This window comes from Myotis yumanensis, unplaced genomic scaffold (genome assembly GCF_028538775.1).
Source record: "Myotis yumanensis isolate MYYU_CA2020_CCGP unplaced genomic scaffold, mMyoYum1.0.hap1 SCAF_24, whole genome shotgun sequence".
Taxonomy (NCBI): Eukaryota; Metazoa; Chordata; class Mammalia; order Chiroptera; family Vespertilionidae; genus Myotis; species Myotis yumanensis.
The window spans coordinates 6899686-6926912 of record NW_027223775.1 but is presented as its reverse complement, the minus strand read 5'-3'; the positions used below and the strand labels follow the sequence as shown (position 1 = coordinate 6926912).

Below are 27227 nucleotides of genomic sequence, written 5' to 3'. Positions count from 1 at the left end.
ATGAAAACAGAATGGAGAACATTAGTCCCAAAATAAAAATAAAGACAAAATAAAATGACACTTTATAAAATGGTAAAATGGTAGTGGTAATAATACTAGTTAAAAATAAAAATGTAGTAGTTGAAAGGGTAAAGTCAGGTGATGGGGGAAAAAAAAAGAAAAAATGTTTTCTTAATTAAAAGGTGAAAAAGTAATGTAAAAAAATAAAAATGTGCAGTAATGCAGGTGCTTCAGATCTTCTAGTCTTCTTTTTGGCTCGCCTGGAATTCAGGAGAATGTTGAATTTCCCTCTGATACACTGTTCCTCCGTGTTGTAAGCCACAGTCCTGATTTTAAGGCAGGCCGTATTGGTTCCCATACAGATACTGCCTTATCTGTATTTACAGAAGAGTCATTCCGTGGCTCTGCCTCTGGGTGGCAGTGTGTCTGGATTGACCTCCGAGGCTATAAGTTCTCTCTGACCAGGAGTTCTCTATTGTACCTGAACCAGCTCCGCCCAGAGCTGGTTCCCCAGGCGCCAATCCCAGCTCTGTTTCCCAGGCTCCCCAAAAACAATCTTCCCCTACAAGCTCTGCTAGCGGCCCCAACTGGGCAATCCCATGCACTGGGATCAACAGTCAAACTCACAGATTTCAGAGGAAGTGTGTAAACAAGAGCCTGGGAAGCTGTGCAAACTCGCAGGGCTCCACTGTCCTGAACTGCGCGGAGTCTCTGTGCGCGTTCTGGCCCCTGGCACCAAGTAGCTGGCCATCTAGGAGAATCTGAGCTTGCCTCTTTGCATCCAGTCCAACTATGAGTTTATTTATAGTGTTACCTTCTGCCAGCAGCCTTGCAGGAGCCCTCCCCACTTGCGGGTCACGCTGGCCTCTATGGGCGCGGATTTTGGGGGGGGCGGGCGCAGATTTCCGCCCCGCACGCGCGCGCGTTCCTCGCTCCAACCTGAATTGCAAACCGCACCTTTGGGGGAGGTCTAACCTTTCCGTGGAGGGAAGCAGGTCTCCTCTGAGTTCATGTAGTCGTGCTGCTTGAGAGCCGTTGCCTCTGGGTTAGTAGCCGATCTCTGGATGTGGGTAACAGCTACTCAAGATGGCGCGGTCTAGCCGCTGAGCTGGCACCCAGGGGGAGGTTTCAGCCTCAATCTCTAACCATCCCCATTTTCTAGGAGTTCTTTGTCTTTCCTGGCTGCAGACTGTCTCTCAGCTGAATCTCCTCTGCTGTTTCGGGTTGTTTGTTACCCGTTTCAGCTGCTCGCCCTTATCTGCTCCGGGACAAAGCACCAAAACGTCCGTCTAAGCCTCCGCCATTTTCTGTCTCTACCTGCAGCAATCTTGAGAAAGACAAAAAAAAGTTGGAGGAATCATAATACCAGATTTAAAGTAATACTATACAGCCACCATAATTAAAACAGTGGGCACAAGAAAAGGCATATAGACCAATGGACCAGACCAGACCCCCCAGAAATTGACCCAAGCCATTATGCTTAATTAATAATTGGCACAGGAGACTAGAGCATACAATGGAGTCAAGACAGTCTCTTCAATAAATGGAGTTGTGAAAATTGGATAGATACATGCAAAACAATGAAAGTAGGACACCAACTTACACCATACACAAGAATAAACTCAATGTATTTTAAAAAATTAAATGTAACTCGTGAACCATAAAAATCCTAGAAAACCAAGATGGCGGCATAGGTAAACACCGGAAATTGCTGCCTCGCACAACCACTTCAAAAATACAGCTAAAAGACATAACGGACATCATCCAGAATTACAGGAAGGCTGGCTGAGTGGAAATTCTACAACTAGAAGGAAAGAGAAAAGCACACTGAGACTCAGGAGGTGCGGAAGTAAAGTGCAGAGGTACGGAGGCGCACGCGGCAAGGGCTGGCAACTGAGGATGTGGCTGTCTTTTTGACTGGGGAGGGAGTCACAAGCCTCCGACTGCTGTTAACTCCAGGTCCGGGAAGTCTCTGGGCACCCAGACTCATACTGGGAGAAACTGGAAGGCTGGCTTTGGGCATAACTCGGAACTCGAGGGCGGCTTTCATTCAGAGGTGCCTTGCAGCGATTACCGTGGGACACTGAGACACGGGACTCCTTAGGGCAGGCCTGAGGATCAGCCATAGCTGTTTGCTTTCGCCTTGTTGATTCCCTGAGACCCGGCCCCACCCAAGCTGTGACAGAGGCTTTTGCATATGAATGCCCTAGCCCTTTGCAATCTGAAAATTACCTAACAAACTGCAGTTGGGCCAGACAGACGCAGAACTTCCAAGAGAAGGCCCAAGGCCCCACAGCAGCTTGCATTGCTTCACAGCTGGGCCTCATCTGGGCACCTCCAAACCCCAAACAAGGAAGGGGAATCTGCAGATCTCTTGTAGCTCCTACTGGGTAGCATCAGGCAGAGACTAAATTAGCACCTCCTTAGGTCCAAGAGCCAGTGTACCCAGTGGTCAGAGTGGGACCTTCCAGATTACAACTCCTCAGATCCATAAGGGACATACTCAGGGGGCAGACTCAGTGAGCACCAAAGCCCCACTGAAGCAAGTCCTGCCCCAGAACGGTGTCTTCAGCACAGAAGTTCACCCACTGTAGACACTGCTGATTCTCACAGCCAATTGGCCTGGAGGTTAATTACTCCCAGTGATACCTACAACAATCAAGGCTTACGTACAACAAGACTGTGCACAAAGCCCACAAAGGGGTGCACCAAGAGTGTCCACCTCAGGTAATTGGGGAGGCCGAGCCACTGGGCCCTATAGGACACCTAGCACAGAAAGCCACTCTACCAACACAGGGAAGCATAAAAAAATGCGGAGACAAAGAAACAGGTTACAAATGACAGAAATGGAGGAAAGCAAACTACTGGATATAGAGTTCAAAACCACGGTTCTACAGTTTTTCAAGAATTCTCTAGAAACCGCTGATAAATTTAGTGAGACCCGTGAGGTCATGAAAAAGGACCAACTAGAAATTAAGCATACATGAACTGAAATAAAGAATAATATACCAAGATCCAATAGCAGACTAAAGGATCCCAAGAATCAAGCCAAAGATTTGAAATATGAACAAGCAAAAAACACCCAACCGGAAAAGCAAAAAGAAAAAAGAATCCAAAAATATGAAGATGCTGTAAGGAGCCTCTGGGACAACTTCAAGTGTACCAACATCAGAATTTTTGGGTTGCCAGAAGAAGAGAGAGAGCAAGATACTGAAAACCTATTTGAAGAAATAATGACAGAAAACTTCCCCTACCTGGTGAAAGAAATAGACTTATAAGTCCAGGAAGCGCAGAGAACCCAAAACAAAAGGAACCCTAAGAGGACCACACCAGGACACATCATAATTAAAATGCCAAGAGCAAAAGACAAAGAGAGAATCTTAAAAGCAGCAAGAGAAAAAAAGTCAGTTACCTACAAGGGAGTACCCATACGACTGTCAGTTGATTTCTCAACAGAAACCATGCAGGCCAGAAGAGAGTGGCAAGAAATATTCAAAGTGATGAATACCAAAAACCTACAACCAAGATTACTTTTTCTAGCAAAGCTAACATGTAGAATTGAAGGTCAGATAAAGAGCTTCACAGATAAGAAAAAGATAAAGGAGTTCATCACCACCAAACCAGTATTATATGAAATGCTGAAAGGTATTCTTTAAGAAGAGGAAGAAGTAAAAGGTAAAGATAAAAATTATGAACAGCAAATACATATCTATCAACAAGTGAATCTAAAAATCAAGTGAATAAAAAATCTGGGTAGAGTAAACTGATGAATATAATAGAACCAGAGGCATGGAGAGGGAGTGGACTGACAATTCCGGGGGACAGGGGGAGTGGTGTGTGGGTGTAGGAAGAGACTGGACAAAAATTTTACACCTATGGATGAGGACAGTGGGAGGGGTAAGGGCAAATGCTGGGGTGGGAACTGGGTGGAGGAGAGCTATGGGGGGACAAAGAGGAACAACTGTAATAATCTGAACAATAAAGATTTAATTTAAAAAATCCTAGAAATAGCTATTGTCACAAAAATCTCACACCTCTCTCCAGCAATATGTTTATTGATGCATCTCCTAGGGCAAAGGAAGCTAAGGAGAAAATAAACAAATATACTACATCTAATAAAAGTCTTATGCACAGCAAAAGAAACCCACAAAAGGAAAAGGGAGTCTGTTGTAGGGATAATGTATTTGGCTATGATATGTTTAATAAAAGGTTAATATCCAAAATATATAAGGAACTCATGCAACTTAACAAAAGGAAGGCATACAATCCAGTTTTAAAAAATGGTCAAAGAATATAGACACTTCCAAAGAGGATATGCAGATAAAACATGCTCAACGTCACTGATCATCAAAAAGATGCAAATTAAAATGACGATGAGATAGTACGTTACACCTGTCAGAATGGTGGTTATGGTCAACAGATCTACAAATGACAAGTGCTGGTGAGGATTTGTAGAAAAAGGGACCCTATTTCACTGCTGGTGGAAATTCACACTGCAACCATTATGAAAAACAATATTGAATTTCTTCAAAAAAATTAAATGTGGAACCATCCTTTGTCCCAGTGATCCCTCTTCTAGGAATAGTCTATATAATAAAAACCTAATATGCTAAGTGTGCTGTCGTCTGGTTGTCCATTCAACCAGCCAAAGAGTAATATGCTAATGATTGGCTAAGGCTGCTCAACCACTCGCTATGACATGTACAGACTGTTGGTCAGTTGCTATGATGTGAATTGATCACTAGGGGGCAGTCGACCAGTCGCCATGACGTACTCTGATGTATGCAGACGCTCCAACTGGTAGGTTAGCTTGTTGCTGAGGTCTGGCCTGTTGGGACTGAGGAAGACGGGCTGGACATGCCCTGAAGCACTCCTGCAATCCCTCCTTTGCTGGCTAACCTCCCACGTTCCTCTCTGGCCTCCATCGTGCACTGGTAGAATTCCTTGGCCTAGCCTGTGCCCTCTCTCAATCCAGGACCCCTCAGTGGGGCACATTGACTGTCAGGTAGTTCCATTCCATCTAATCTAATCTAATAATAGACAAACATACCTCCACTACGCTTCCTGTTGGCTAATCAGCAGGATATGCAAATTAACCCAACCAAGATGGCAGCGGGTAGCCATATAGCTGAAGTGAGCAGTAGACTTGCTTGCTCTAGTGATGGAGGAAGCCAAGCTTTCTCCCTACTGCGGCCAGGCTCTGAGCTCCACTCTAAGCAACAAAGTTGCAATTATAGAAGCTTAACAAACCCAAGATACCTGCTTTTAGCAGGCCCTTGCCTTGGAGCTGGAGTGGCAACAAAGTTTCAATTATAGAAGGTAAGTAAATCCCAGAATTAAAAAAAAAAAAAAAAAGGAGAGGCTGGGAGCTTCCATCACCGGCTTGGCCAGCCTGAAAACAGCCCTCAGCCTCTCACCCAGGCTGGCCAGGCACCCCAGTGGGGACCCCCACCCTGAAGGGGGTGTGATCAGCTGCTAACAGCCATCATCCCCTCACCCAGGCTGGCCAGGCACCCCAGCGGGACCCCCACCCTGATCTAGGACACCCTTCAGGGCAAACCAGGTGGCTCCCTCCTGTGCACCAAGCCTCTATCCTATATAATAAAAGGGTAATATGCAAATTGACCCTAACAGCAGAACGACTGGGAATGACTAGTCACTATGACACACACTGACCACCAGGGGGCAGACGCTTAATGCAGGAGCTGCCCTTTGGTGGTCATTGAGCTCCCACATGGAGGAGCTCTGCTCAGCCACAAGCCAGGCTGATGGCTGCCAGTACAGCGGTGGTGGTGGGAGCCTCTCCTGCCTCCTCAGCAGAGCTAAGGATGTCCGACTGCAGCTTAGGTCTGCTTTTCGCTGGCAAGTGGACATCCCCTGAGGGCTGCCGGGCTGCCCGAGGGATGTCTGATTGCCATCTTAGGCCCAATCCTGCGGGGAGCGGGCCTAAGCCAGCAGGTGGTCATCCTCCGAGGGGTCCCAGATTGCGAGAGGGCACAGGCCGGGCTGAGGCACCCCCCCAAGTGCACAAATTTTTGTGCACCGGTCCTCTTGTATATATATATATAAGCGAACATTGTGGCAGAGTGACTGGTTGTAATGACGTGTACTGGTCAGGCAGGCAGGTGAGCGGTTAGGGTCGAGCAGGCAGGCAGGCAGGTGAGCAGTTAGGGGCGAGCAGGAAAGCAGGCTGGTGGTTAGGGATGTGCAGTCCCGGATTGCAAGAGGCACAGGCTGGGCTGAGGAACCCCCTTACCCTCCGTGCAAGAATTTAATGCACTGAGCCTCTAGTATCCTAGGAATCCCAAAACACCAATCAAATAGAATGTATGCACCCCTGTGTTCATAGAAGCATAATTTATGCTAAGATCTGGAAACAGTCCAAATGCCCATCAGTAGATGAGTGTATAAAAAAGTAGTGGTACATGTATACCATCCGAAACTTTGCAGTTGTGAAAAAAAAGAATCTCTTACCCTTTGAGACAGCAGGGAGGGACATACTATGCTAAGTGAGGTAAGTCAGTTTGAAAAAGACTAGTATTACATGATTGCACTCATATGTGGAATCTATGATAACAAAATAATCGTTCAGAATTTCAGAGGGAGGTTGGGGAAGGGAGGTAGGTGGGCGGTAATGAACCAAAGACCTTGTACACATCTATATATATAAAAGCCAAGTGACTGGAACACTGGACAACTGGAATGACCAGAACGATTGGTTGTTTTGATGCGCACTGCGGCCCCAATTATCCCCCCCACCCCCCCTCCATCAGGAGCAGGGCCAGCTGGCCAACTGCCCACAGCCCCTCTCCCCAGCCAGCCCTGCCCCCGATCAGCCCACCCCCACCCTGATTGGGGGTGGTGCCAGCAGGCCAACCTCCCGTGGCCCTCCCCCCTGGCTGCTGGCCCGGCCCCAATTGGCCCCAATCAGGGGTGGGCTGGCCAGACCCCACCCGTGCACGAATTCGTGCATCAGGCCTCTAGTATATGTATAACCCATGAACACAAACCCTGGAGTGGGGTTCCGGGGACAGCCTGGTGGGGGTCGATGGAGGAAAAAAGGGGACATGTGTAATACTTCCAACAGTAAAATCTTTATTTTTTTTTATAGCCAGATGTACTAACAATAAATTTCCTTCACTTTTGTATGAGAAATTTCTCTTCACTGTGTATTATAATTTTCAAGTTTAGAGAATTCTGAGAATTCTAGATTGGTGGTTGTTTTCTCTCACCTCTTTAAATATTGCACTACATTTCTTCTTTTTAAAAAATTTTTGGCTTTCACTGTTTCTGAGGAAATGTCCAAAATAACACTTACCTACAGGTAAGGTGACATTCCTGTGGCTTCTTTCAATATTTTTATTATCATTTAATTTTTACAGTTTGAATATAATAGGCATAGGTGTCATTTTTCTGACATTTATCCGGCTTGGTGTTGTCTGAGCTTCCTGGTTCTATGCTTTGGTATCTGATATTAATTGGGGGGAAATTCTGAGTCATTGTTTCAAATCTTCCTTTTTTCTTTTGGAATTTGGTTTATGTGTTAACACCTTTTATAGTTGTCCAACAATTCTTGGATGCTTCCTTTTCTTTTATTTTCCAGTCTTTTTTTTCCTTCTCTTTATGTTTTAGTGTTGGAAGTTTCTCATGACATGTTTATTAAATTCAGAGATTCTGTCTTCACTTTTGTCTAGTTTCTAATGAGTCCATTAAAGGCATTGTTCATTTTTGTTATAGTGGTTTTGATCTCAAAGCAATTCTTTTTGTTCTTCCTTAGAATTTCATCTCTCTGTTTACAATATCCACCCTTTTGCATAAGTATGTGTTCATTACAGCTATATTTTATTTCCAGTAAACATTACAAAAAATTTTCTCTAATATTAATCTAGTTAACTTATTCAATATTATGTAGCCACTTATTAACTTAAAATATATTTTTAATTATGACGGGAAATTCTCACATGTTGACCAAAAAAGAAAAAGAAAAAAAGGTAAGCAGTGTGATTCCAATTTTATTAAGTATATAAAAATATATATTGATAATTAAAATTTTTTTCACTAATTTTTGTTAATATCTGAATTGCTAACTGTTGTTCATGTGTGAGATAAATTTAAGTCTGGAATATTTTAATTTTTAAGACTTTACTACCTGATTCCTCCAATGAGAATTCTCCAGCAATGCCTCCAGATGAACAAGGTCAAGGTGATGCTCCACCACAACAGGACGATGAGGAACCTGAATTTCCACATAATGACTTGGCAAAGTTGGATGACATGATCAGCAGGTAGATTTTTTCTTTTTAGTGGTGTTGTTTTTTGTTTTTTCTTTATGGAGGTAAAAAACAAAAAAGCAAACTACTTTATCAGCAGTGCAACTAGTGGTGAATGAGTAAAGTATCACAATCAGGAAATGCTAGCTCTTAACTGCTCACCTGCCTGATCGCCCCCTAACCACCCCCCCGGCCTGATTGATGCCTAACAGCTCCCCTGCAGAGCTGGTCACCTCCAACTGTGCTCCCTGCAGGCTCAGTCGCCCCTGCTGCCCTCCCCTGCTGACCTGATGGCCCTCAACTGCCCTCCCTTCTGGCCTGGTCCCCCGCAACTGCCCTCCCCTTCTGGCCTGGTCCCCCACAACTGCCCTCCCCTGCTGGTCTGATCTTGCCCCCAACTACCCTCCCCTGCCAGTTTGATGACCCCTAATTGCTCTCTCCTGCCAGCCTGGTCACCCTCCAATTACCCTCCCCTGCAGGCCTGGTGATCCCCAACTGCCCTTCCCTGCTGGCCTGTTCCCCCCCCAACTTCCCTTCCCTGCCAGCTATCTTGTGATGTGTGAGGGGGGTCATGTTGTGGCATAGGACCACCTAAGTTTTACTAGTATAGATTCTTTATTGTTGAAAGTGTTACATGTTTCCCCTCTGTTCCCTTCCAAATGCCCTTTTACAGTCCCCCACCGCAGGCCTTTACCACTCTATTGTCATAAGGTCTTTGGTTGATTACCTTTCACCCACCCACTCTTCCTCACTTTTCCCTCCAATATTCCAGTCTCTGTTCCTTAATGTATTCTTAATAGCCTTAGTATTTTAGTCCTTACCACATGCATTATAACTTAGCGTTCTTAATGTAGGAAATTGTTAGGGACTTTTAAAAATTGAAAGATAATGATAATATCAATAAAGATTTCAAGTTAAGGATACTATGTGACCCTAGGTATTAAGTTTCTAGCCTGGAGCTATAGGTAGCGAATTGCTCTTAAGCATTTATGATTGATTACTGGAGGTGTTAGTTGAATTTTCTTATATCTGGGGTATCCATTTTTTTGGTAGCAGATACTTTATTGCAATAGATTATATTGTTGCTTAAATCATTTGTCTGGTGGTTAATTTTTATGACAGTATACTTGTAATTAGGAAAGCAGAACTGAGTTATGGTAACTTCTAAGGGCAGGGAAATAAAAAATAAGCCTTTTGTGGAACTAAAACCAACAAAAAATGATAGTTTTGATTTATGTCTGACAGATTATTTGTAATAGGTATCTTTATCAAAATAGAAGTATTTGGGGAAATTTCTGTGTTTTTAGTAAAGGATAAGGAACAGATGGAAGAAAGTTCTTTCTAGAAAGTAGTGGTTAGTTTTTAAGATACTGGGGAAACACTAGTTCTGAATATGGTCTAATTGCCTTTTGATATAGAAGTATACTTATGATGATAAGTACTCCAAATCCATAATCTTTAGGAAAAATTGATAAATGTCCTATTGATTTGAGTTGAGTGGGAAATCAGATATTTGTCTCGTTTCTTTCTTTTTTTTTTTTTTTTTTTTTTTTTTACTGTTTGTAGGTCTGATTTATTCTGTTGCATTTATTTATTTTTTTTAATATATATTTTTTATTGCTTAAATTATTTCAAAGAGTATTGCATATTTCTCTTTTCTCCCCCCGCCCGCCCCCCCCCCCCCCCCCCCCCCGCCTTGACAATCCCCTGGCCTCCCCTACCCCCCAGTGTCTTATGTCCATTGGTTATGCTTATATGCATGCATACAAGTCCTTTGGTTGATCTCTTACCACCCCGCCTACCCCTGCCCCCCTCCCCGGCCTTCCTGCTATAGTTTGACAGTCTGTTCGAGGCAACTCTGCCTCTGTATCTATTATTGTTCAAAAGTTTATAATGGTCTCTGTTATCCATGAATGAGTGAGATCATGTGGTATTTTTCCTTCATTGATTGCCTTATTCCACTTAGCATAATGCTCTCCAGTTCCATCCATGCTGTTGCAAATGGTAAGAGTTCCTTCCTTTTTACAGCAGCATAGTATTCCATCATGTAGATGTACCACAGTTTTCTAATCCATTCATCTACTGATGGGCACTTAGGCTGTTTCCAAATTTTAGCTATGGTGAATTGTGCTGCTATGAACATAGGGGTGCATATATCCTTTCTGATTGGTGTTTTTGGTTTCTTGGGATATATTCCTAGAAGTGGGATCACAGGGTCAAATGGGAGTTCCATTTCCAGTTTTTTGAGGAAACTCCATACTGTCTTCCATGGTGGCTGCACCAGTCTATATTCCCACGAGCAGTGCACAAGTGTTCCTTTTTCTCCACATCCTCTCCAGCACTTGTCGTTTGTTGATTTGTTGATGATAGCCATTCTGACAGGTGTGAGATGGTACCTCATTGTTGTTTTGATTTGCATCTCTCGGATGATTAGCGACTTTGAGCATGTTTTCATATGTCTCTTGGCTTTCTGAATGTCCTCTTTTAAAAGGTGTCTATTTAGGTCCTTTGACCATTTTTTGATTGGATTGTTTATCTTCTTTTTGTTAAGTTGTATGAGTTCCCTATAAATTTTGGAGATTAGGCCCTTATCAGATATAATGTTGGCAAATATGTTCTCCCATGTAGTGGGCTTTCTTGTTGTTTTGTTGATGGTTTCTTTTGCTGTGCAGAAACTTTTTATTTTGATGTAGTCCCATTTGTTTATTTTCTCTTTAGTTTCAACTGCCCTAGGATCTGTATTGGTGAAGAGATTGCTTCGGCATATTTCTGAGATTTTGTTGCCTTTAGATTCTTCTAGTATTTTTATGGTTTCCCGTCGTATATTTAAGTCCTTTATCCATTTTGAGTTTATTTTTGTGTATGGTGTAAGTTGGTAGTTTAGTTTCATTTTCTTGCATGTATCTGTCCAATTATCCCAACACCATTTATTGAAGAGACTGTCTTGACTCCATTGTATGTTCTTGCCTCCTTTGTCAAATATTAATTGAGCATATTGGTTGGGGCTGATTTCTGGGCTCTCTATTCTATTCCATTGATCTATATGTCTGTTCTTGTGCCAGTACCAGGCAGTTTTGAGAACAGTGGCTTTGTAATACAGCTTGTTATCTGGTATTGAGATCCCACCTACTTTGTTCTTTCTCAGGATCGCTGCAGCTATTCGGGGTCGTTTTTTATTCCAGATGAATTTTTGGAGAGTTCGTTCTAGGTCTATGAAATATGCCGTTGGTATTTTAATGGGAAGTGCGTTGAATTTATAGATTGCTTTGGGTAGTATGGACATTTTAATGATGTTGATTCTACCAATCCAAGAACATGGTATGTTCTTCCATCTCTTTATGTCTTACTCTATCTCTTTTTTCAACGTGCTGTAGTTTTCTGAGTAGAGGTCTTTCACCTCTTTAGTTAAGTTTATTCCTAGGTAGCTTAATTTTATTGGTGCGATGGTAAATGGGATTGCTTTTTTAGTCTCTCTTTCTGCAAGTTCACTATTGGTGTATAGAAATGCCTCAGATTTCTTGGGGTTAATTTTGTATCCTGCTACATTGCCGAATTCTTTTATTAAGTCTAATAGTTTTTTTGATGGAGTCTTTAGGGTTTTTTAAGTATAATATCATGTCATCTGCAAATAAGGACAGTTTTACTTCCTCTTTTCCAATTTGGATACCTTTTATTTCTTCTTCTTGTCTAATTGCAATGGCTAATACTTCCAGGACTATGTTGAACAGGAGTGTGAGAGTGGGCATCCCTGTCTTGTTCCTGTTCTTAGGGGAAATGGTGTTAGTTTATGTCCATTGAGTATGACGTTGGCTGTGGGTTTGTCATATATGGCTTTTATTATGTTGAGGTATGATCCTTCTATTCCCACCTTGCTGAGAGTTTTTATCAAAAATGGGTGTTGGATTTTGTCAAACGCTTTTTCTGCATCAATTGATATGACTATGTGGTTTTTTTCCTTCAATTTGTTTATGTGATGTATCACGTTTATTGATTTACGGATGTTGTACCATCCTTGCATCCCTGGGATAAATCCTACCTGGTCATGGTGTATGATCTTTCTGATGTACTGCTGGATCCGATTTGCTAAGATTTTGTTGAGGATTTTGGCATCTATGTTCATGAGGGATGTTGGCCTGTAATTCTCTTTCATTGTGTTGTCTTTACCTGGTTTTGGTATTAGGGTGATGCTGGCTTCATAGAATGAGCTTGGAAGTGTTCCTTCCTCTTGAATTTTTTGTAGTAGTCTGAGGAGGATAGGTTTTAGTTCTTCCTTGAAAGTTTGGTAAAATTCCCCTGAGAAGCCATCTGGTCCTGGGCTTTTGTTTGCTGGAAGCTTTTTGATGACTGCTTCAATTTCTTCCATAGTTATTGGCCTGTTGAGATTTTTAGATTCTTCCTGATTAAGTTTTGGAATGTTGTATTTTTCTAGAAATATGTCCATTTCCTCCAGGTTGTCTAGTTTGTTGGAGTAGAGTTGTCCGTAGTATTTTTTAACAATCATTTGTATTTCTGTGGGGTCTGTTGTTATTTCGCCTCTATCGTTTCTGATTTTGTTTATTTGGGTCCTCTCTCTTTGCTTCTTGGTGAGCTTGGCTAGAGGTTTGTCAATCTTGTTTATCCTTTCAAAGAACCAGCTGTTGGTTTCATTGATTTTCTGTATTGTTTTTTTGGTCTCTATGTCATTGATTTCTGCTCTAATCTTTATTATCTCCTTCCTTCTGCTCATTCTTTGCTTTTCTTGTGGCTCTCTTTCTAATTCTTTGAGCTGTAGAGTTAGATGATTTACTACCATTTTTTCTTGTTTTCTGAGATAGGCCTGTAGAGCTATAAACTTCCCTCTCAGGACTGCTTTCATTGTGTCCCAAAGGTTTTGTATTGTTGTGTTTTCATTGTCATTAGTTTCCAGGATGTTTTTAATTTCTTCTTTGATCTCATTGGTAACCCAATCAATATTTAATAACATGCTATTCAGCTTCCAAGTGTTTGAGTATTTTGGGTTGTTTTTATTGTAGTTTATTTCTAATATTATGCCCTTGTGGTCTGAGAAGATGCTTGGTATGATTTCAATCTTCTTGAATTTGGGGTGTCTCCTGTTTCTTAATGTCTTTTTGAAAATCAAAAGAGAAAGGTTGTCTGTCTCCTTATTAAATTTTATTGTGAATATATAATATAGTCAGGGTTTGTTTGTTTTCACTTTTTCATAGTCAAAATAATTAAGTAGGCAACGTATTTATAGCACTGAGTTTTACTCAACCAATGCACCATCCTTTTATTTTGTAATACTTTTTAGGTCTCGTTGGTTGGTTCCTGTCTTGCCAAAGGGAGAATTAGAAGTACTTTTAGAAGCTGCAATTGATCTTAGTAAAAAAGGTGAGTTTTTAAGGTTACTATGTTTTTCATAATGTGTGCTGCACATATACTTCCACATTGTTCTTGTGGCTTTGCTTTTCTCTAGTGCAGCGGTTCTCAACCTGGGGGTCGCAACCCCTTTGGGGGTTGAACGACCCTTTCAAAGGGTTGCCTAAATACATCCTGCATATCAGATATTTACCTTATGATTCATAATAGTAGCAAAATTACAGTTATGAAGTAGCAACGAAAATAATTTTATGGGTGGGGGTCATCACAACATGAGGAACTGTATTAAAGGGTCATGGCATTAGGAAGGTTGAGAACCACTGCTCTAGTAGGAAGTTATTATGTATTCCAGAAACTATGCTATCTCACTAAAACTCCTTAGTAATGCTTATGTATACCTAGAGCAAAGGTTAATAGAAACTTTGGAGGGTTTTCAAGAACATCTGAATACTTAAAAATTTTAGATAGACTTTTACATTTCAATCATATTTCTAAGGACATGATCTCTTTCATTATATTTTTAAAGGAGTTGTTACTCAGAAGTTGAAAAAAATTTTCTAGAGTTGATTTAAAAAATCTGTTATGTGAAATGGTATCATTAAAGAATACTATATGACAATATAACTTCAAATAGAAGTCTTTACTTTTTTGCACTTATAGCATTTATAATTGAGAAATACGCTATTTTTTAAATAATTTCAGTAAAAAATATTTGAACTTGCCTATCTGGTATCACTCAGTTATTAAGGGTCCTCCCCATGAATCAAGAGGTTTGGGGTTTACTTCCCTGTCAGGGCACATGCCATGGTTTCAGATTCGATCCCCAAGAGGGGACATGTAGGATTCAGCATATCATGTTAACTCAGTATTGCGTGTTTGACTTTTTTAAAAACACACAGTAAGTTGTGAGGTTTTGTTTTTGTTTTTGTTTTTTTCTTGAAAAATTATGTATTTTGCAACCAGTATAGAAAATCTGGTATTTTTATTGTTGGCTAGAAGTAAAAGTTTGATTTTGGAATTAATCATTTTTCAGTGACTTTTCTAATATTGTATACAGATGAATTCTTTTAGTAAATGACTAATCTTTGTATTGATCTCTATTTGATCAAGGCCTTACAACTTAAAACAAAGGGCAAAAAACATTTTCTTTACTTGGTCATTAAATAATGAAATGGTTTATTTAGTAAGATGTATTTATTGAGTGGTAATGTCATTAGTAAATATTTTAATATCTTTGGTATATTAGGAATTTTGATGCTGAATCTGACTCTGGGAAGGGAGATCATTTCAATGAACCTAATAGCAATTATCCTGTGGTAATTTAAAGAGTGTTTTGTTATGTTTAAGTTTAATCTTATTAACATAATCTAGTCACTGAAAATATCTTACCAGTAAACAAATGTTTTTCAATACTCAGACTTACTTTATTTGCAAATTTATCCATTAATTATATGAGTTATGAACTAGGCATGTTCGAGGTAGAAGATGAGGAGAAATTGAAAATGTACATTGTTTCATAGGATTGCCAGTGAATGTATGTCATTAGCAGGAACTTTTCCCATTCTTTTTCAGGGACCATGGTTACGATAAAACAAAATTTTAAGTGTTTTTAAGGAAAGTCCTAGGTTTACATGATATATCTATCAATAATTTTATAATTAAAACCCAAACTTACTGTATTATATTGTGTACATTTCATATTTCTGAGTTTCAGTGAAGAGTTAAAAATTTTCTTTTTATATAAAGGCACATGAAACTATTGATTTTCTTAAATCAGAAGAAATTTAAAAAACTAAAAATTTTTAGAGAACAAAAAGTGAAAGGACTCATTAGGAATAAATGATAACTTTCATCTTTTAAATTTGGTGGTAAACGGATGATTTACAGTGATATGAAATTTTATTTATTTTTTTAAATATTTTTTTATTGATTTCAGTGAGGAAGGGAGAGGGAGAAAGAGATAGAAACATCGATGAGAGAGAATCATTGCTTGGCTGCCTCCTGCATACCCTCTACTGGGGATTGAGGCTGCAATTTGGGCATGTGCTCTTGACTAGAATTGAACCTAGGACCCTTCAGACTGACAGCTAATGCTCTACCCACTGAGCCAAACCTGCTGGGACAGTTAAATGAAATTTTAGCACAGTCATTTTTGTAAAGCTTTGAACTGTATTTTTTCTTAGTAAAGTGGTTCATTATTCTATCTCCCCAGTTGTCTTTGTTGAAAGTCCAGTATTACATTTGAAAGCATTTTCAGTTACTGTAATATTATTGACTTGATGTGGTTTAATGCAACTCAGTATTTCTAAAATTCATTAAATATAACATTTCACTTTTCTAGACTCCACATGTTTTCAATGTAAGTTACTTTTAATTTCTTATAATGCCATGTGTTGGTTCAAAAATTTTAGTACTATGTGAGTTGGAAACTATATAGCTTCTAAAAATTTGTATCTTTGTTCTTTTTTTTTTTTTAATCCTTACCTGAGGATATCTTTCCGTTGATTTTTGGAGAGAAAAAGACAGAAATATTGGTGTGAGAGAAACACATCGATTGGTTTCTCTGAATGTGCCCCATTCAGGGCCTAAGCTGGGCAGTAGCCTGCAATCAAGATATGTGCCCTTCACCGGAATCAAGCCCAGTCCATGGGTCAACGCTCTATCCAGTGAGCCAAACCAGCTAGGGCAGTTTGTATCTTGATTTTAAAAAGTGTTTTTATCGGTTTCAGAGAGGGAGAGAGAGATAGAAACATTAATGGTGAGAGAGAACCATGAATTGGCCACCTCCTGCATGCCCCACACTGGGGACCGAGTTCACAACCCAGGAATGTGCCCTGACCGGGAATCGAAGTGAGACTTTGTTTACAGGTTAATGCTCAACCACACAGCCATGCCGGCCAGGCTAAAAATTTATATCTTGAATGATATAATTGGCAAGAGAAATATTTTCTTTACATTGTTTATTTGAACTTTTCATCTTTTCTTAGGTCTTGATGTGAAGAGTGAAGCATGTCAACGTTTTTTCTGTGATGGGCTGACTGTATCTTTCACGAAAATTCTTATGGATGAGGCAGTGAGTGGTTGGAAGTTTGAAATTCATGTGAGTTTTGTCATTTCTTTTGAAGGATCAGATTGACATGGTGATCCCTGTGAGTTTGTCTCTGGAAAACATCACAGTGAATAATAATTAAGTTTGTTGATATATTTGACACAATTGAAGTACTTTTTAAAAAATAATAGTCATTTCAAATTAATTTGAAATTTTTAGTTATGAAACTGGTTTGTCACCTGGAATTCCAAGTGACTGTATATAAGATACTGTATTTAATCAAATGTATTACATTACATATTATAAGAGTTCACTATTTTATGTACCATTAAGAAAGAAAAATATCCAAGATAGGGAATGCAATTAGGGACTTCTAATCTAGCTGGGACACCAAATGGAATAGTTTCAGCTAAATACAGTCATCCTGCAGAAATGATAAGCAAGGAATCTTGTATGGTTTAAGCTTGGCAACTGGTAGAGAAAAGAAAGTTTTCTGTGGAAATTTGAACTAGACACTAGTATTTTCATTTTGTGTATTTTCATTAGTTTCATTCGTGTGTTTGATATTAATTCAAACAACGGCTTTAAAACAAGTCAAACAGAATTTAAAGTGTTCTCATATTGATAGAATCCTCAAGTGCCTACAGCATGAAGCACAAGTACTCACAGGAATACCTTCAGTCTATGACAAAAGTAATGCAAACTACTATAGACTAAGATACCTTCATTTTCTAGAAATTTTGAAAATGAAACAGTATGTATCTTATTAAAATTATTGAACTAATGTACTTCAAACTTCTCCTTATTAAAGAAAAATGGAATTAATCAGAAATTATGCAGTAAACATACTTTTTGTGGAGTTTGTTGTAGAAAACATAACTTGAACATTTCTCAAAAATGACTGTGGCATATAAGTTCTAATATTTTCTGATGGATGTGTAACTTTTTAGTTGTAGATATAGATACTTTGGAAATGACCTGTGACTTTTTAATTGAGGCTTAGATTACATCTCCACATCTTAGATAATGGACATGACTCTAAATGTTCACATTTTGAAATTATTGCCTTTAAAGTACAAATTCCGAAGAAAGAAAGTGATCATTTACATGTGTCCTATGGACATAGAGATGAAATAGCTAGCCTATAGTACTTAGTTCATTTGTAACCCTACTAAAATAGTTTTTGAAGTTTGGTGAGTTCAATGAAATACTAATTTATTTTTACTGATATATATTTATTCGATCACTATATTTGTGAAATTAAGCAGAATTTAAGTGACCAATATAGAACTACTAGGGGCCCAGTGCACAAATTCGTGCAGCTTGAAAGGAATGGTGGGCCATGAGGCTGAGTTGGGCACAGGGGCAGGTCTCAGCCCATCATCCGCGCTCCCACTAAGCCCCTCCTGCTACGGTCCCCTGTCTGCCTGTAGCCCTGTTCCCACCACCGCCGTTCCCACACGCTGATGGCGCCAGCCCCGCTTGCATTTGCTGACGGCGCAGAGCAATTGGGGCCGGCACCAGCAGCAATGGGGTGCAGACGGCAGCTGCTACCCTGATCGCCCCTCAGGAGCAGGGGAAGGTGGAGAAGCCCTTACGGTGATCTTGGCTGGAAGCCACCAATTGAACCCACTGACTTCGCTAAACATTCGAGACTGGCGTTGGGCACTGGAAGCAGGTGTGGGTGGCGGCTCTGGCGCCGGCAGCAGATGTGAGCACCAGGCAGGACCGCAGCATGTGGGAGCAAAGAATTTTCAGTAAACAACAGTGACCAGCACCCCTCCTTGGTCTGGCTCACCCGCTCACCTGCTCCACCATTCCTCCGTAGCCGATGCCCACCATGTTCCATGCATGCCCCTTGGTGGTTAGTGCATGTCATAGTGACTGGTGGTTCAGTTGTTCCACTGTTTGGTCTGTTTGCATATTAAAGTTTTATATATTATACTAGAGGCCCGGTACAGAAAATTTGTGCATGGGGCGAGTTTCTTCGGCCCAGCCTGCACCCTTTCTGATCCGGGAACCCCTCGGGGAATGTCTGACTGCTGGTTTAGTCAGACATTTGTCTCATAATCCTGGACCACTTGCTCCTAATTGTTCACCTGCCTGCCTGCCTAGTCGCCCCTAACTGCTCCCCCCGCTGCCGGCCTGATCGCCCCTCACTGCCTCTGCGTCCTGGCCTGAGCTCCCCTAACTGCCCCCTGTTGCTGGCCAGGTCACCCCAACGGCCTGCCTTCCCCACCCCCCCACCGGCTTGATCAGCTCTCACGGCTGCCCCACCAGCCTGGTTGCCCCATGCAGCCTGCTGTTCAGTCATTTGGTTGTCCCTCACTAACCCCCCTTCTGGCCTCGTCGCCCTTCAGTAACTCCTCTGCCGGCCTGGTTGTAGGCAGCCATCTTGTGAGGGTGTGAGGGTTAATTTGCATATTGTCTCTTTACTATATAGCACTAGAGCCCTGGTGCACAAAATTTTGTGCACTGGGCATCTCCCTCAATCCAGCCTGCCCCCTCTCGCAGTCTGGGAACCCTCAGGGGACATCCTCTCCGGGAAGTGACTGGGCCTCTCAGGGCAATGTGTTCCCCATCACCCCACCACTGCCGGCCACCACGGTGGCCTGCCCTCAGCCCTCAGAGCCATTGCCTGCCCTCAGCCCTCACAGCCATTGCAGCTTTGTCTGGAAGGCTGTCCGGAGGGACATTCGACTGTTTGGTCTAATTAGCATATTACCGTTTTATTATTATTGATAGATGAGGAGAAATTAACAACATTAGAATGTTTTTTTATTAGAAATTGCAATGTTTTCTTTTTCTGAATTAACTTTCCTTCTCTTTTTGTCTACTTCCCCTATAACAGAGGTATATTATTAATAATACTCATCGCCTAGTAGAGCTTTGTGTGGCCACATTGTCCCAAGACTGGTTTCCACTTCTAGAACTTCTCGCCATGGCCTTAAATCCTTATTGTAAATTCCATATCTACAACGGTACACGCCCATGTGAATCAGTTTTCACAAGTGCACAGTTGTCTGAAGATGAATTATTTGCTTGTTCTTCGGATCCTAGATTACCAAAAGTGTGTTGGTTTGTTATTATCAAAATTAAGTAGTAAAATTATTTTGTATTTGTGTCAACATTTAAATGACATGAACCTCCCTTTTAACATAACTTTGTTTTATATGATTTTCTGTTGAAAGACACATTTACTACAGATTGTTTATTAACATTCCCCACATGACCTGCCGCATTATAATTCATGCCTGAGCAAAGCCTATTATGTTACTTGGTTAATGAATATACCCATTGGAACTTAATCTATATTTTCCATAGCAGCAGTGATTCAGTGTTTGCTGCTTTGGTGTTAGAGAATATAACTAAGGAGCATCAACTGTACATGTTGATACTATTATATATATTTATAAGCATAAAACATACATTTATATACAGACCATGTAAACAAAAATGTTTAAGTTCTACAGTTTTGCTTTTATGTCATACTGTTAGGCTTTTTTAAAAAGAAATATATTTTTATTGATTTTTAGAGAGAGAGAAAGGAGAGCAGTAGAGTAATAGAAACATCGATGAAAGAGGAATATCATTAATTGGCTGCCTCCTACATGTCATTTACTCAGGATCAAGCCCGCAATCCAGGCATGTGCCCTGACCGGGAATCAAACTGTGGCCTCCTGTTTTAAGGCTTGATGTTTAATCACTGAGTCATACCTGCTGAGCCTATTAAACAACTTTTATGATGTTTTTTGTTTCATAGGATAAAATCTACAAATTATAGTATAACTAATTCAAGGAAGGTAAAAGAAAATAGGAAGAAAACACATCAACAGAACTAAGAAAAATAGCCAGAAACAGTGAACTAGCTAGTCCAGGCTATGTAGAAGGGTCCGTATTCTCTGAGTTTATTTTAAAACTAGAGGCCTGGTGCACAAATTCGTGCATGGGTGGGGAGTCGATCGGGGGCGAGGCTGGCCTGGGGGAGGGGCCTCGGGCAGTTGGCCGGGTCTGCTGCCCCCAGTTGAACTCTGGTTGAATTCCCTGTTGAGGGGACAATTTGCATATTAGCTTTTCATATTATACTAGAGGCCCAGTGCACAAAAATTTGTGCACTCAGAAGGTTTCCCTCAGCCTGGCCTGTGCCCATTCGCAGTCCAGGACACTTTGGGGGATGTCCATCTGTCGACTTAGGCCCACTCCCTGGGGGATCAGGCCTAAGCTTGCAGTCAGACATACTTCTGGCAGCCAGGAGGCCTCGGGGGATGTCTGACAAAGGCTTAGGCCCCCAAGGGATCAGGTCTAAACATTAGTTGGACATTCTTAATGCTGCCATGGAGGTGGGAGAGGCTCCTGCCATCACCACTGCGCTGGCCAACCATGAGCCAGCTTCTGGCTGAGTGGCACTCCCTGTATGAAAGCGCACTTACTACCAGGGGGCAGCTTCTGCATTGAGCATAGCAACCGGCCATTCTGTTGTTCAGTCAATGTGCATATTAGCCTTTTATTATTTTATAGGATGACCCTATTTTCTCCTTTTTTCCCCCTCTACCCATCTCTTGCCCCTCACTTCTGGCCATCACCATACTGTTGTCTCTGTCCATGGGTTGTGCATATATTTTCTTGGGCTAATCCCTTCTTTAAATTTTTATTTTCAGATAAGTGCTTATAACTGCACGATTATATATTTTCTATTATATCATTTAGAATTAAGATGTTTTTTAATTGAACCCTTGTAAATTTTAGCACAATTTAATAAATTATGCTAGAAGCAATTAGGAGATTTTTCATGTAATGCATACACATTTCAATATTTTATTAATTTTTAATTTTTTAATATTTTTATTTGAAATAATCTCATACATGTAAAAAAACCTAGAAAATACTACAGCATATTATATGTACCTTCACCCAATTTATTAGGTGTTAGTAATTTAAACATAACCATTATACAACTAACAAAATTTGGAATATATTTTTCTTATAATCTCTTTAATGTTACTTAATTGATTTACTTTGTTTTTGTTAATCTTCACCCAAGGATATTTTTCCATTGAATTTTAGAGAGAGTGAAGGGAAAGGGAGAGACACATTGATTGGTTGCCTCCTGCACATGCTCTGATAGGGATTGGGGATCAAGCAGCAACTGAGGTACATGCCCTTGACTGGAATCGAACCTGGGACCCTTCAGTCCACAGGCTAATGCTCTATCCACTGAACAAAACAGGCTGCAGCTTAATTCATTTACTTTTAATCTATATGTGTCTTTATATTTAAAGAGGGTTTTGTTTTTGATTCACCCTCATAATCTTTTATTTTTTTTATTTTTTATATTTTTAAATTAAATCTTTATTGTTCAGATTATTACATTAGTTACTCTTTTTTCCCACCATAACTCCCCTCCACCCAGTTCCAACCCCACCCTCTGCCCTCACTCCCCACCCACTGTCCTCATCCATAGGTGCACGATTGTTGTCTAATCTCTTCACTCACCCTCACACCCCTTTCTCCCCCGCCCCACCAAGAATAGTCAGTCCATTCCCTTTCTATGTCCCTGATTCTATTACAATCACCAGTTCATCAGATTATTTACTCACTTGATTTTTAGATTCACTTGTTGATAGATGTGTATTTGTTGTTCATAATTTGTATCTTTACCTTTTTCTTCTTCTTCCTCTTCTTACAGGATACCTTTCAGCATTTCATATAATACTGGTTTGGTGGTGATGAACTCCTTTAGCTTTTTCTTATCTGTGAAGCTCTTTATCTGGCCTTCACTTCTGAATGATAGCTTTGCTGGATAAAGTAATCTTAGTTGTAGGTTCTTGGTATTCATCACTTTGAATATTTCTTGCCATTCCCTTCTGGCCTGCAAAGTTTCTGTTGAGAAATCAGCTGACATTCGTATGGGTACTCCCTTGTAGGTAACTGACTGTTTTTCTCTTGCTGCTTTTAGGATTCTCTCTTTGTCTTTTGCTCTTGGCATTTTAATGATGATGTGTCTTGGTGTGGTCCTCTTTGGGTTCCTTTTGTTTGGGGTTCTCTGCGCTTCCTGGACTCGGAAGTCTATTCCTTTCACCAGGTAGGGGAAGTTTTCTGTCATTATTTCTTCAAATAGGTTTTCAGTATCTTGCTCTCATCTACTGGCACCCCTATAATTTGGATGTTGGTGCACTTGAAGCTGTCCCAGAGGCTCCTTACACTATCTTCATATTTTCGACTTCTTTTTTCATTTTGCTTTTCCGGATGGGTGTTTTTTGCTTCTTCATATTTCAAATCTTTGACTTGATCCTTGTGACCCACTGGTCTGGTTTGGGAATCTGTATAATATTCTTTATTTCAGTCAGTGTATGCTTAATTTCTAGTTGGTCCATTATCACAACATCGAGAGTCTCATTAGATTTCTTGAGGATCTCACTACATTTATCGGCGGTCTCACCAGTCTTTTCGAGGGCCTTACTCAATTTATCGGCGGCTTCTAAACAGTTCTTTAAAGACCTTAAAAGTGTGGTTTTGAACTCTATATCCAACAGTTTGCTTTCCTCCAATTCTGTCGTTTGTGTCCTGTTTCTTTGTCTTGGCATTTTTTATGCTTCGCTGTGTCGATAGAGTGCCTTTCTATGCTAAGTGTCCCAATTACCTGAGGTAGACACTCTTGGTGCACCCCCTTGTGGACTTTGTGCACAGTCTTGTTGTAATTAAGCCTTGATTGTTGTAGTTATCACTGTGAGAAGTTGACCTCCAGGCCAATTGGCTGTGAGAATCAGCTGTGTCTGCGGTGGGAGAACTTCTGTGCTGGAGACACCCCTCTGGGGCTAGACTTGCTTCGATGGGGCTTTGGTGCTCACTGAGTCTGCCCCCTGAGTGTGTCTTTTATGGTTCCACGGAGCTGCAAGCTGGATGGTCCCACGCTGACCTCTGGATTTCCAGGCTCCTGGATCTCTAGGGAGGTGCTAATCTAGCCTTTGCCTGAGGCTATCCAGCAAAAGCCTCCCTGCAGGGCTTGGGTGAGGTGGGTCCCACGGGATCACCAGGGCGGGGTTAGCAATTATGGCTGCTCTCAATCTTGCCCTCAGAGGCTCTGCTTCTCAGTGTCCCAGTAGTCGCTGCAAGCCCCATGGAGAGAAAGCTGCCCTAGGGTTCTGAGCGATGCCAGACAGTCCCACTTCTCCTGTATGATTGTGGGTCCTTAGAGACTCGCCTGGAACTGGAGCTCAGAGCCTGAAACTCCCTCCCGATTGAAAACGACAACCGCGCCCTCAGCCTCCAGCCCGCTCCGCATGCACTCCGAACCTTAGTATTTTACTTCAGCACTGCGCCTCCTCTGAGCCTCGGTATGCTTTTCTCTTTCCTCCTAGTTGTAGAACTTCCACTCAGCCAGCTTTCCTGTGGTTCTGGATGATGTCCGTTCCGTCTTTTAGTTGTATTTTTGAAGTGGTTGTTCAAGGGAGCAAACTCCCGTGTTTACCTATGCCGCCATCTTGGTTTCTCCCATAATCTGTCTTTTAATTGGTGCATTTATGCCACTGACTTTCAGAGTGCTTAGTGATAGAGTTACTACCATATCAGGTGGCTTCTGGGGCTTCTGGGGCCGGCCTGCTGCCCGGGATCGGATCTGATCACGGGCTGCAGGCAGCCGGCTTCTGTGGTTGCATATGGGGGCCTAGTTTTTGGCTCACGCTGTCCCGCCCTGCCTGCAGTATGCAAATTAGCCGCCATCTTCTTTGGTGGTTAATTTGCATGTTGTGCTGATTCGCCAGTGGGAGGTGTGGCGAAGATACGGTCAATTACCATATTTGTCTATTATTAGATATGGTAGGATCTCAATGGCTTACTATCTTTAATGGCTTTTTACAAATGTTTCAGATCCTATTTTAATTTATTCATTTGAATTAATATTTAAACCCATGGAAAAAACTGACCAGCAATAGAAACAGAAAACAGATGATAGTTTTAGTGCACACTCATGGGCACACATAAGCACAAATCAAGAATATAGAACAACATAGAATTTCTGTAATATAATTATCAGAGATAATTCTGTTTTTTACCTACTTGGATGCCTTCACTAATTATATAGTCCTGTTCACAATTTGTATTCCTGATTTGGTTGTGGTATAGGTTAGGTGTTATTTTGTACATTATATTTAGGCTATATACATATATGATGATATTTTGGCATACAATTATTCATAGTATGTGTTAATCTTTTTTACTTCTGTGAAATCTATAGACTTCTCTTCATTTCTAATTTTAGTTATTTAAGTATTTTATCTTTCTTCACCTAATTCATCTTTTTCAATAAATAATTCTTGGTTTTGTTGATTTTTTTTTTACCCCCCCCTCTATTGTTTTTTTTTGTTCTCAGTTTTGTTTAAGCCTTTCTATTTTTTTCCTCTTTTGTTGTTAATCCTCACCTGAGGATAATTTTCCCCTTTGTCTTTTCAGAGACAGTCGGAGGGCAGGAGGGTAATGGAAGAGAGAGAGAGAGAGAGAGAGAGAGAGAGAGAGAGAGAGAGAAACAGAAACATTGACTACTTGCTCCCTCAGTTAGTGCAGAGACCAAATCCAAAACTGAGGTACCTATCCTTGATGGGGAATCAAAGCTGAGACTCTGTGGTGTGTAGTCAGACAGTCTAACCATTGAACAACATCAACTATGGTCCTTTTGCTCTTTTTTAATTTAGTTTGGCATTTTGTTTTGGTTTTTCTTAAAGAGTAAAGTTAGATTGTTGACAAGATTTATTCCTTTAATGTCTTTAAAATGATAAATTTTCCTTTTGGCATTGATTCTTTTTTTGACAGTTAGTGAAAAATTTACTGTTGCCCTGGAAAGTTTGATCAGATGGAGGGAGTGTCATTCTGTGCAATAAAGGATTGCCTGTTGGATTCCTGATCAGGGCACATGCTCAGATCGCAGGTTCAGTCCACATTTGGGTTGCCTGTGGGAGGCAGCTAACCGTGTGTTTTTTATTTCATTTTTCTTGTTTTTTTTTTTTGTTTTTAATCCTCACCAGAGGATATGTTTCCGTTGATTTTTAGAGAGAGGGAAAGACAGAGAATGTGAGAGAAACACATCAGTTGGTTGCCTCATGCACTAGACCTGACCAGGGTCTAAGCTGGGGAGGAGCCTGCAACCAAATACATGCCCTTGACCAGAACCGAACCCTGGACCCTTTGGTCTGCAATATCAACTAAGACAAACTGGCTAGAGCAGTGTTTTTTTCTCTCTCTCTCTCTTTCTCCCTCCCCCTTATTCTCTGGAATCTATAAAGACATTTTTTTAAAAACAAATATTGTTTATTTCTATAGATTTGTTCATTTTCCCAGTTTCCTGCTTTTCAGTTAATTCCATTGTCATCCAAAAAGTTTCTATTATTTCACTCTTTTTTTAATAGACTTGTTCTGGCAGCATGTTTCATTGTCCTTAAGAAAAACGTGTATTTTGCGATACAGTGTTCTGAGATGTCTGAAAGGTTGAATTGTTCCATAGTACTATTGTGTTGGACCATTTCTTCCGTACTGATCTCTGTTTGATTGTTCTAGCCATTATTAAAATGCATAATTAGGTCTCAGATTAGTATTATAGAACTATTTCTCCAATATAGTAGTTGCTTCATATATTTGGACCCTCTGAAGTTTGGTGCAGAGATATTTAAATAATTATATCTTCTTGGTAAATTTATGCTTTATTCATTTGTAAATTTATCCTTTTGACTTAAAATGTATTAGTATAGCCATTTCTGTTCTCTTTTTGTTACTATTTGCATAGAATATATTTTCTGTCCTTTCATTTTTAAGCTATTTCCTTAAATCTGAAGTGACTTTTAAAGCCAGCATTTTATTGGATCCTGGTTTCTTCTCCATTTTGCTAACCTGTGTAGTTTGATTAAAGGGCTTAATCCATTTATACATAGAGTTATTACTCATAAGAGGATTTACTATTATTTTCTTTGTATGTCCTATAATGTCTTTTTTCCCCCTTCTACCTGCTTTTTATTTCTTTATTGTTTAAAGTATTAATATGTCTCCTTTTTTCCCCATTAACCCTCCCCTGCCACTCCCACCCCTGAGGGTAAGCCCCCACCGCCCCAGTGTCTATTGGTTATGTTAATATGCATGCACACAAGTCCTTTGGTTGATCTCTAATTCCCCCTCCCCTGTCATCTATCTCTGGATCTATTTTTGTCCATCAGTTTATGTTGATCATTATTTCCCACATCATGTGAGATCATGTGGTATTTACCTTTCTCTGACTGGCTTATTTCGCTTAGCACAGTAGTTCTGAACCTTCCTAATGCCATGACCCTTTAATACAGTTCCTCATGTTGTGGTGACCCACAACCATAAAATTATTTTTGTTGCTACTTCATAACTGTAATTTTGCTACTGGTATGAATCGTGATGTAAATATCTGATATGCAGGATGTATTTTCATTGTTACAAATTGAACATAATTAAAGCATAGTGATTAATCACAAAAACAATATGTAATTATATATGTGTTTTCCGATGGTCTTAGGCAACCCCTGTGAAAGGGTTGCTTGACC

General features: G+C 40.6%; 1 protein-coding gene across 3 annotated transcripts in view; it reads left to right on the top strand.

Moving 5' to 3' along the window:
* Positions 1-27227, top strand: part of LOC139000635 (ubiquitin carboxyl-terminal hydrolase 9X) — a 272439-nt gene that overhangs the window by 65774 nt on the left and 179438 nt on the right. For all 3 annotated transcript variants that reach the window (XM_070402776.1, XM_070402777.1, XM_070402775.1), the window contains exons 3-6: positions 8140-8285; positions 13561-13640; positions 16616-16728; positions 19529-19747. In XM_070402776.1, the coding sequence (XP_070258877.1) occupies positions 8140-8285; positions 13561-13640; positions 16616-16728; positions 19529-19747 (558 nt within the window). The remainder of the gene's footprint in view (positions 1-8139; positions 8286-13560; positions 13641-16615; positions 16729-19528; positions 19748-27227) is intronic.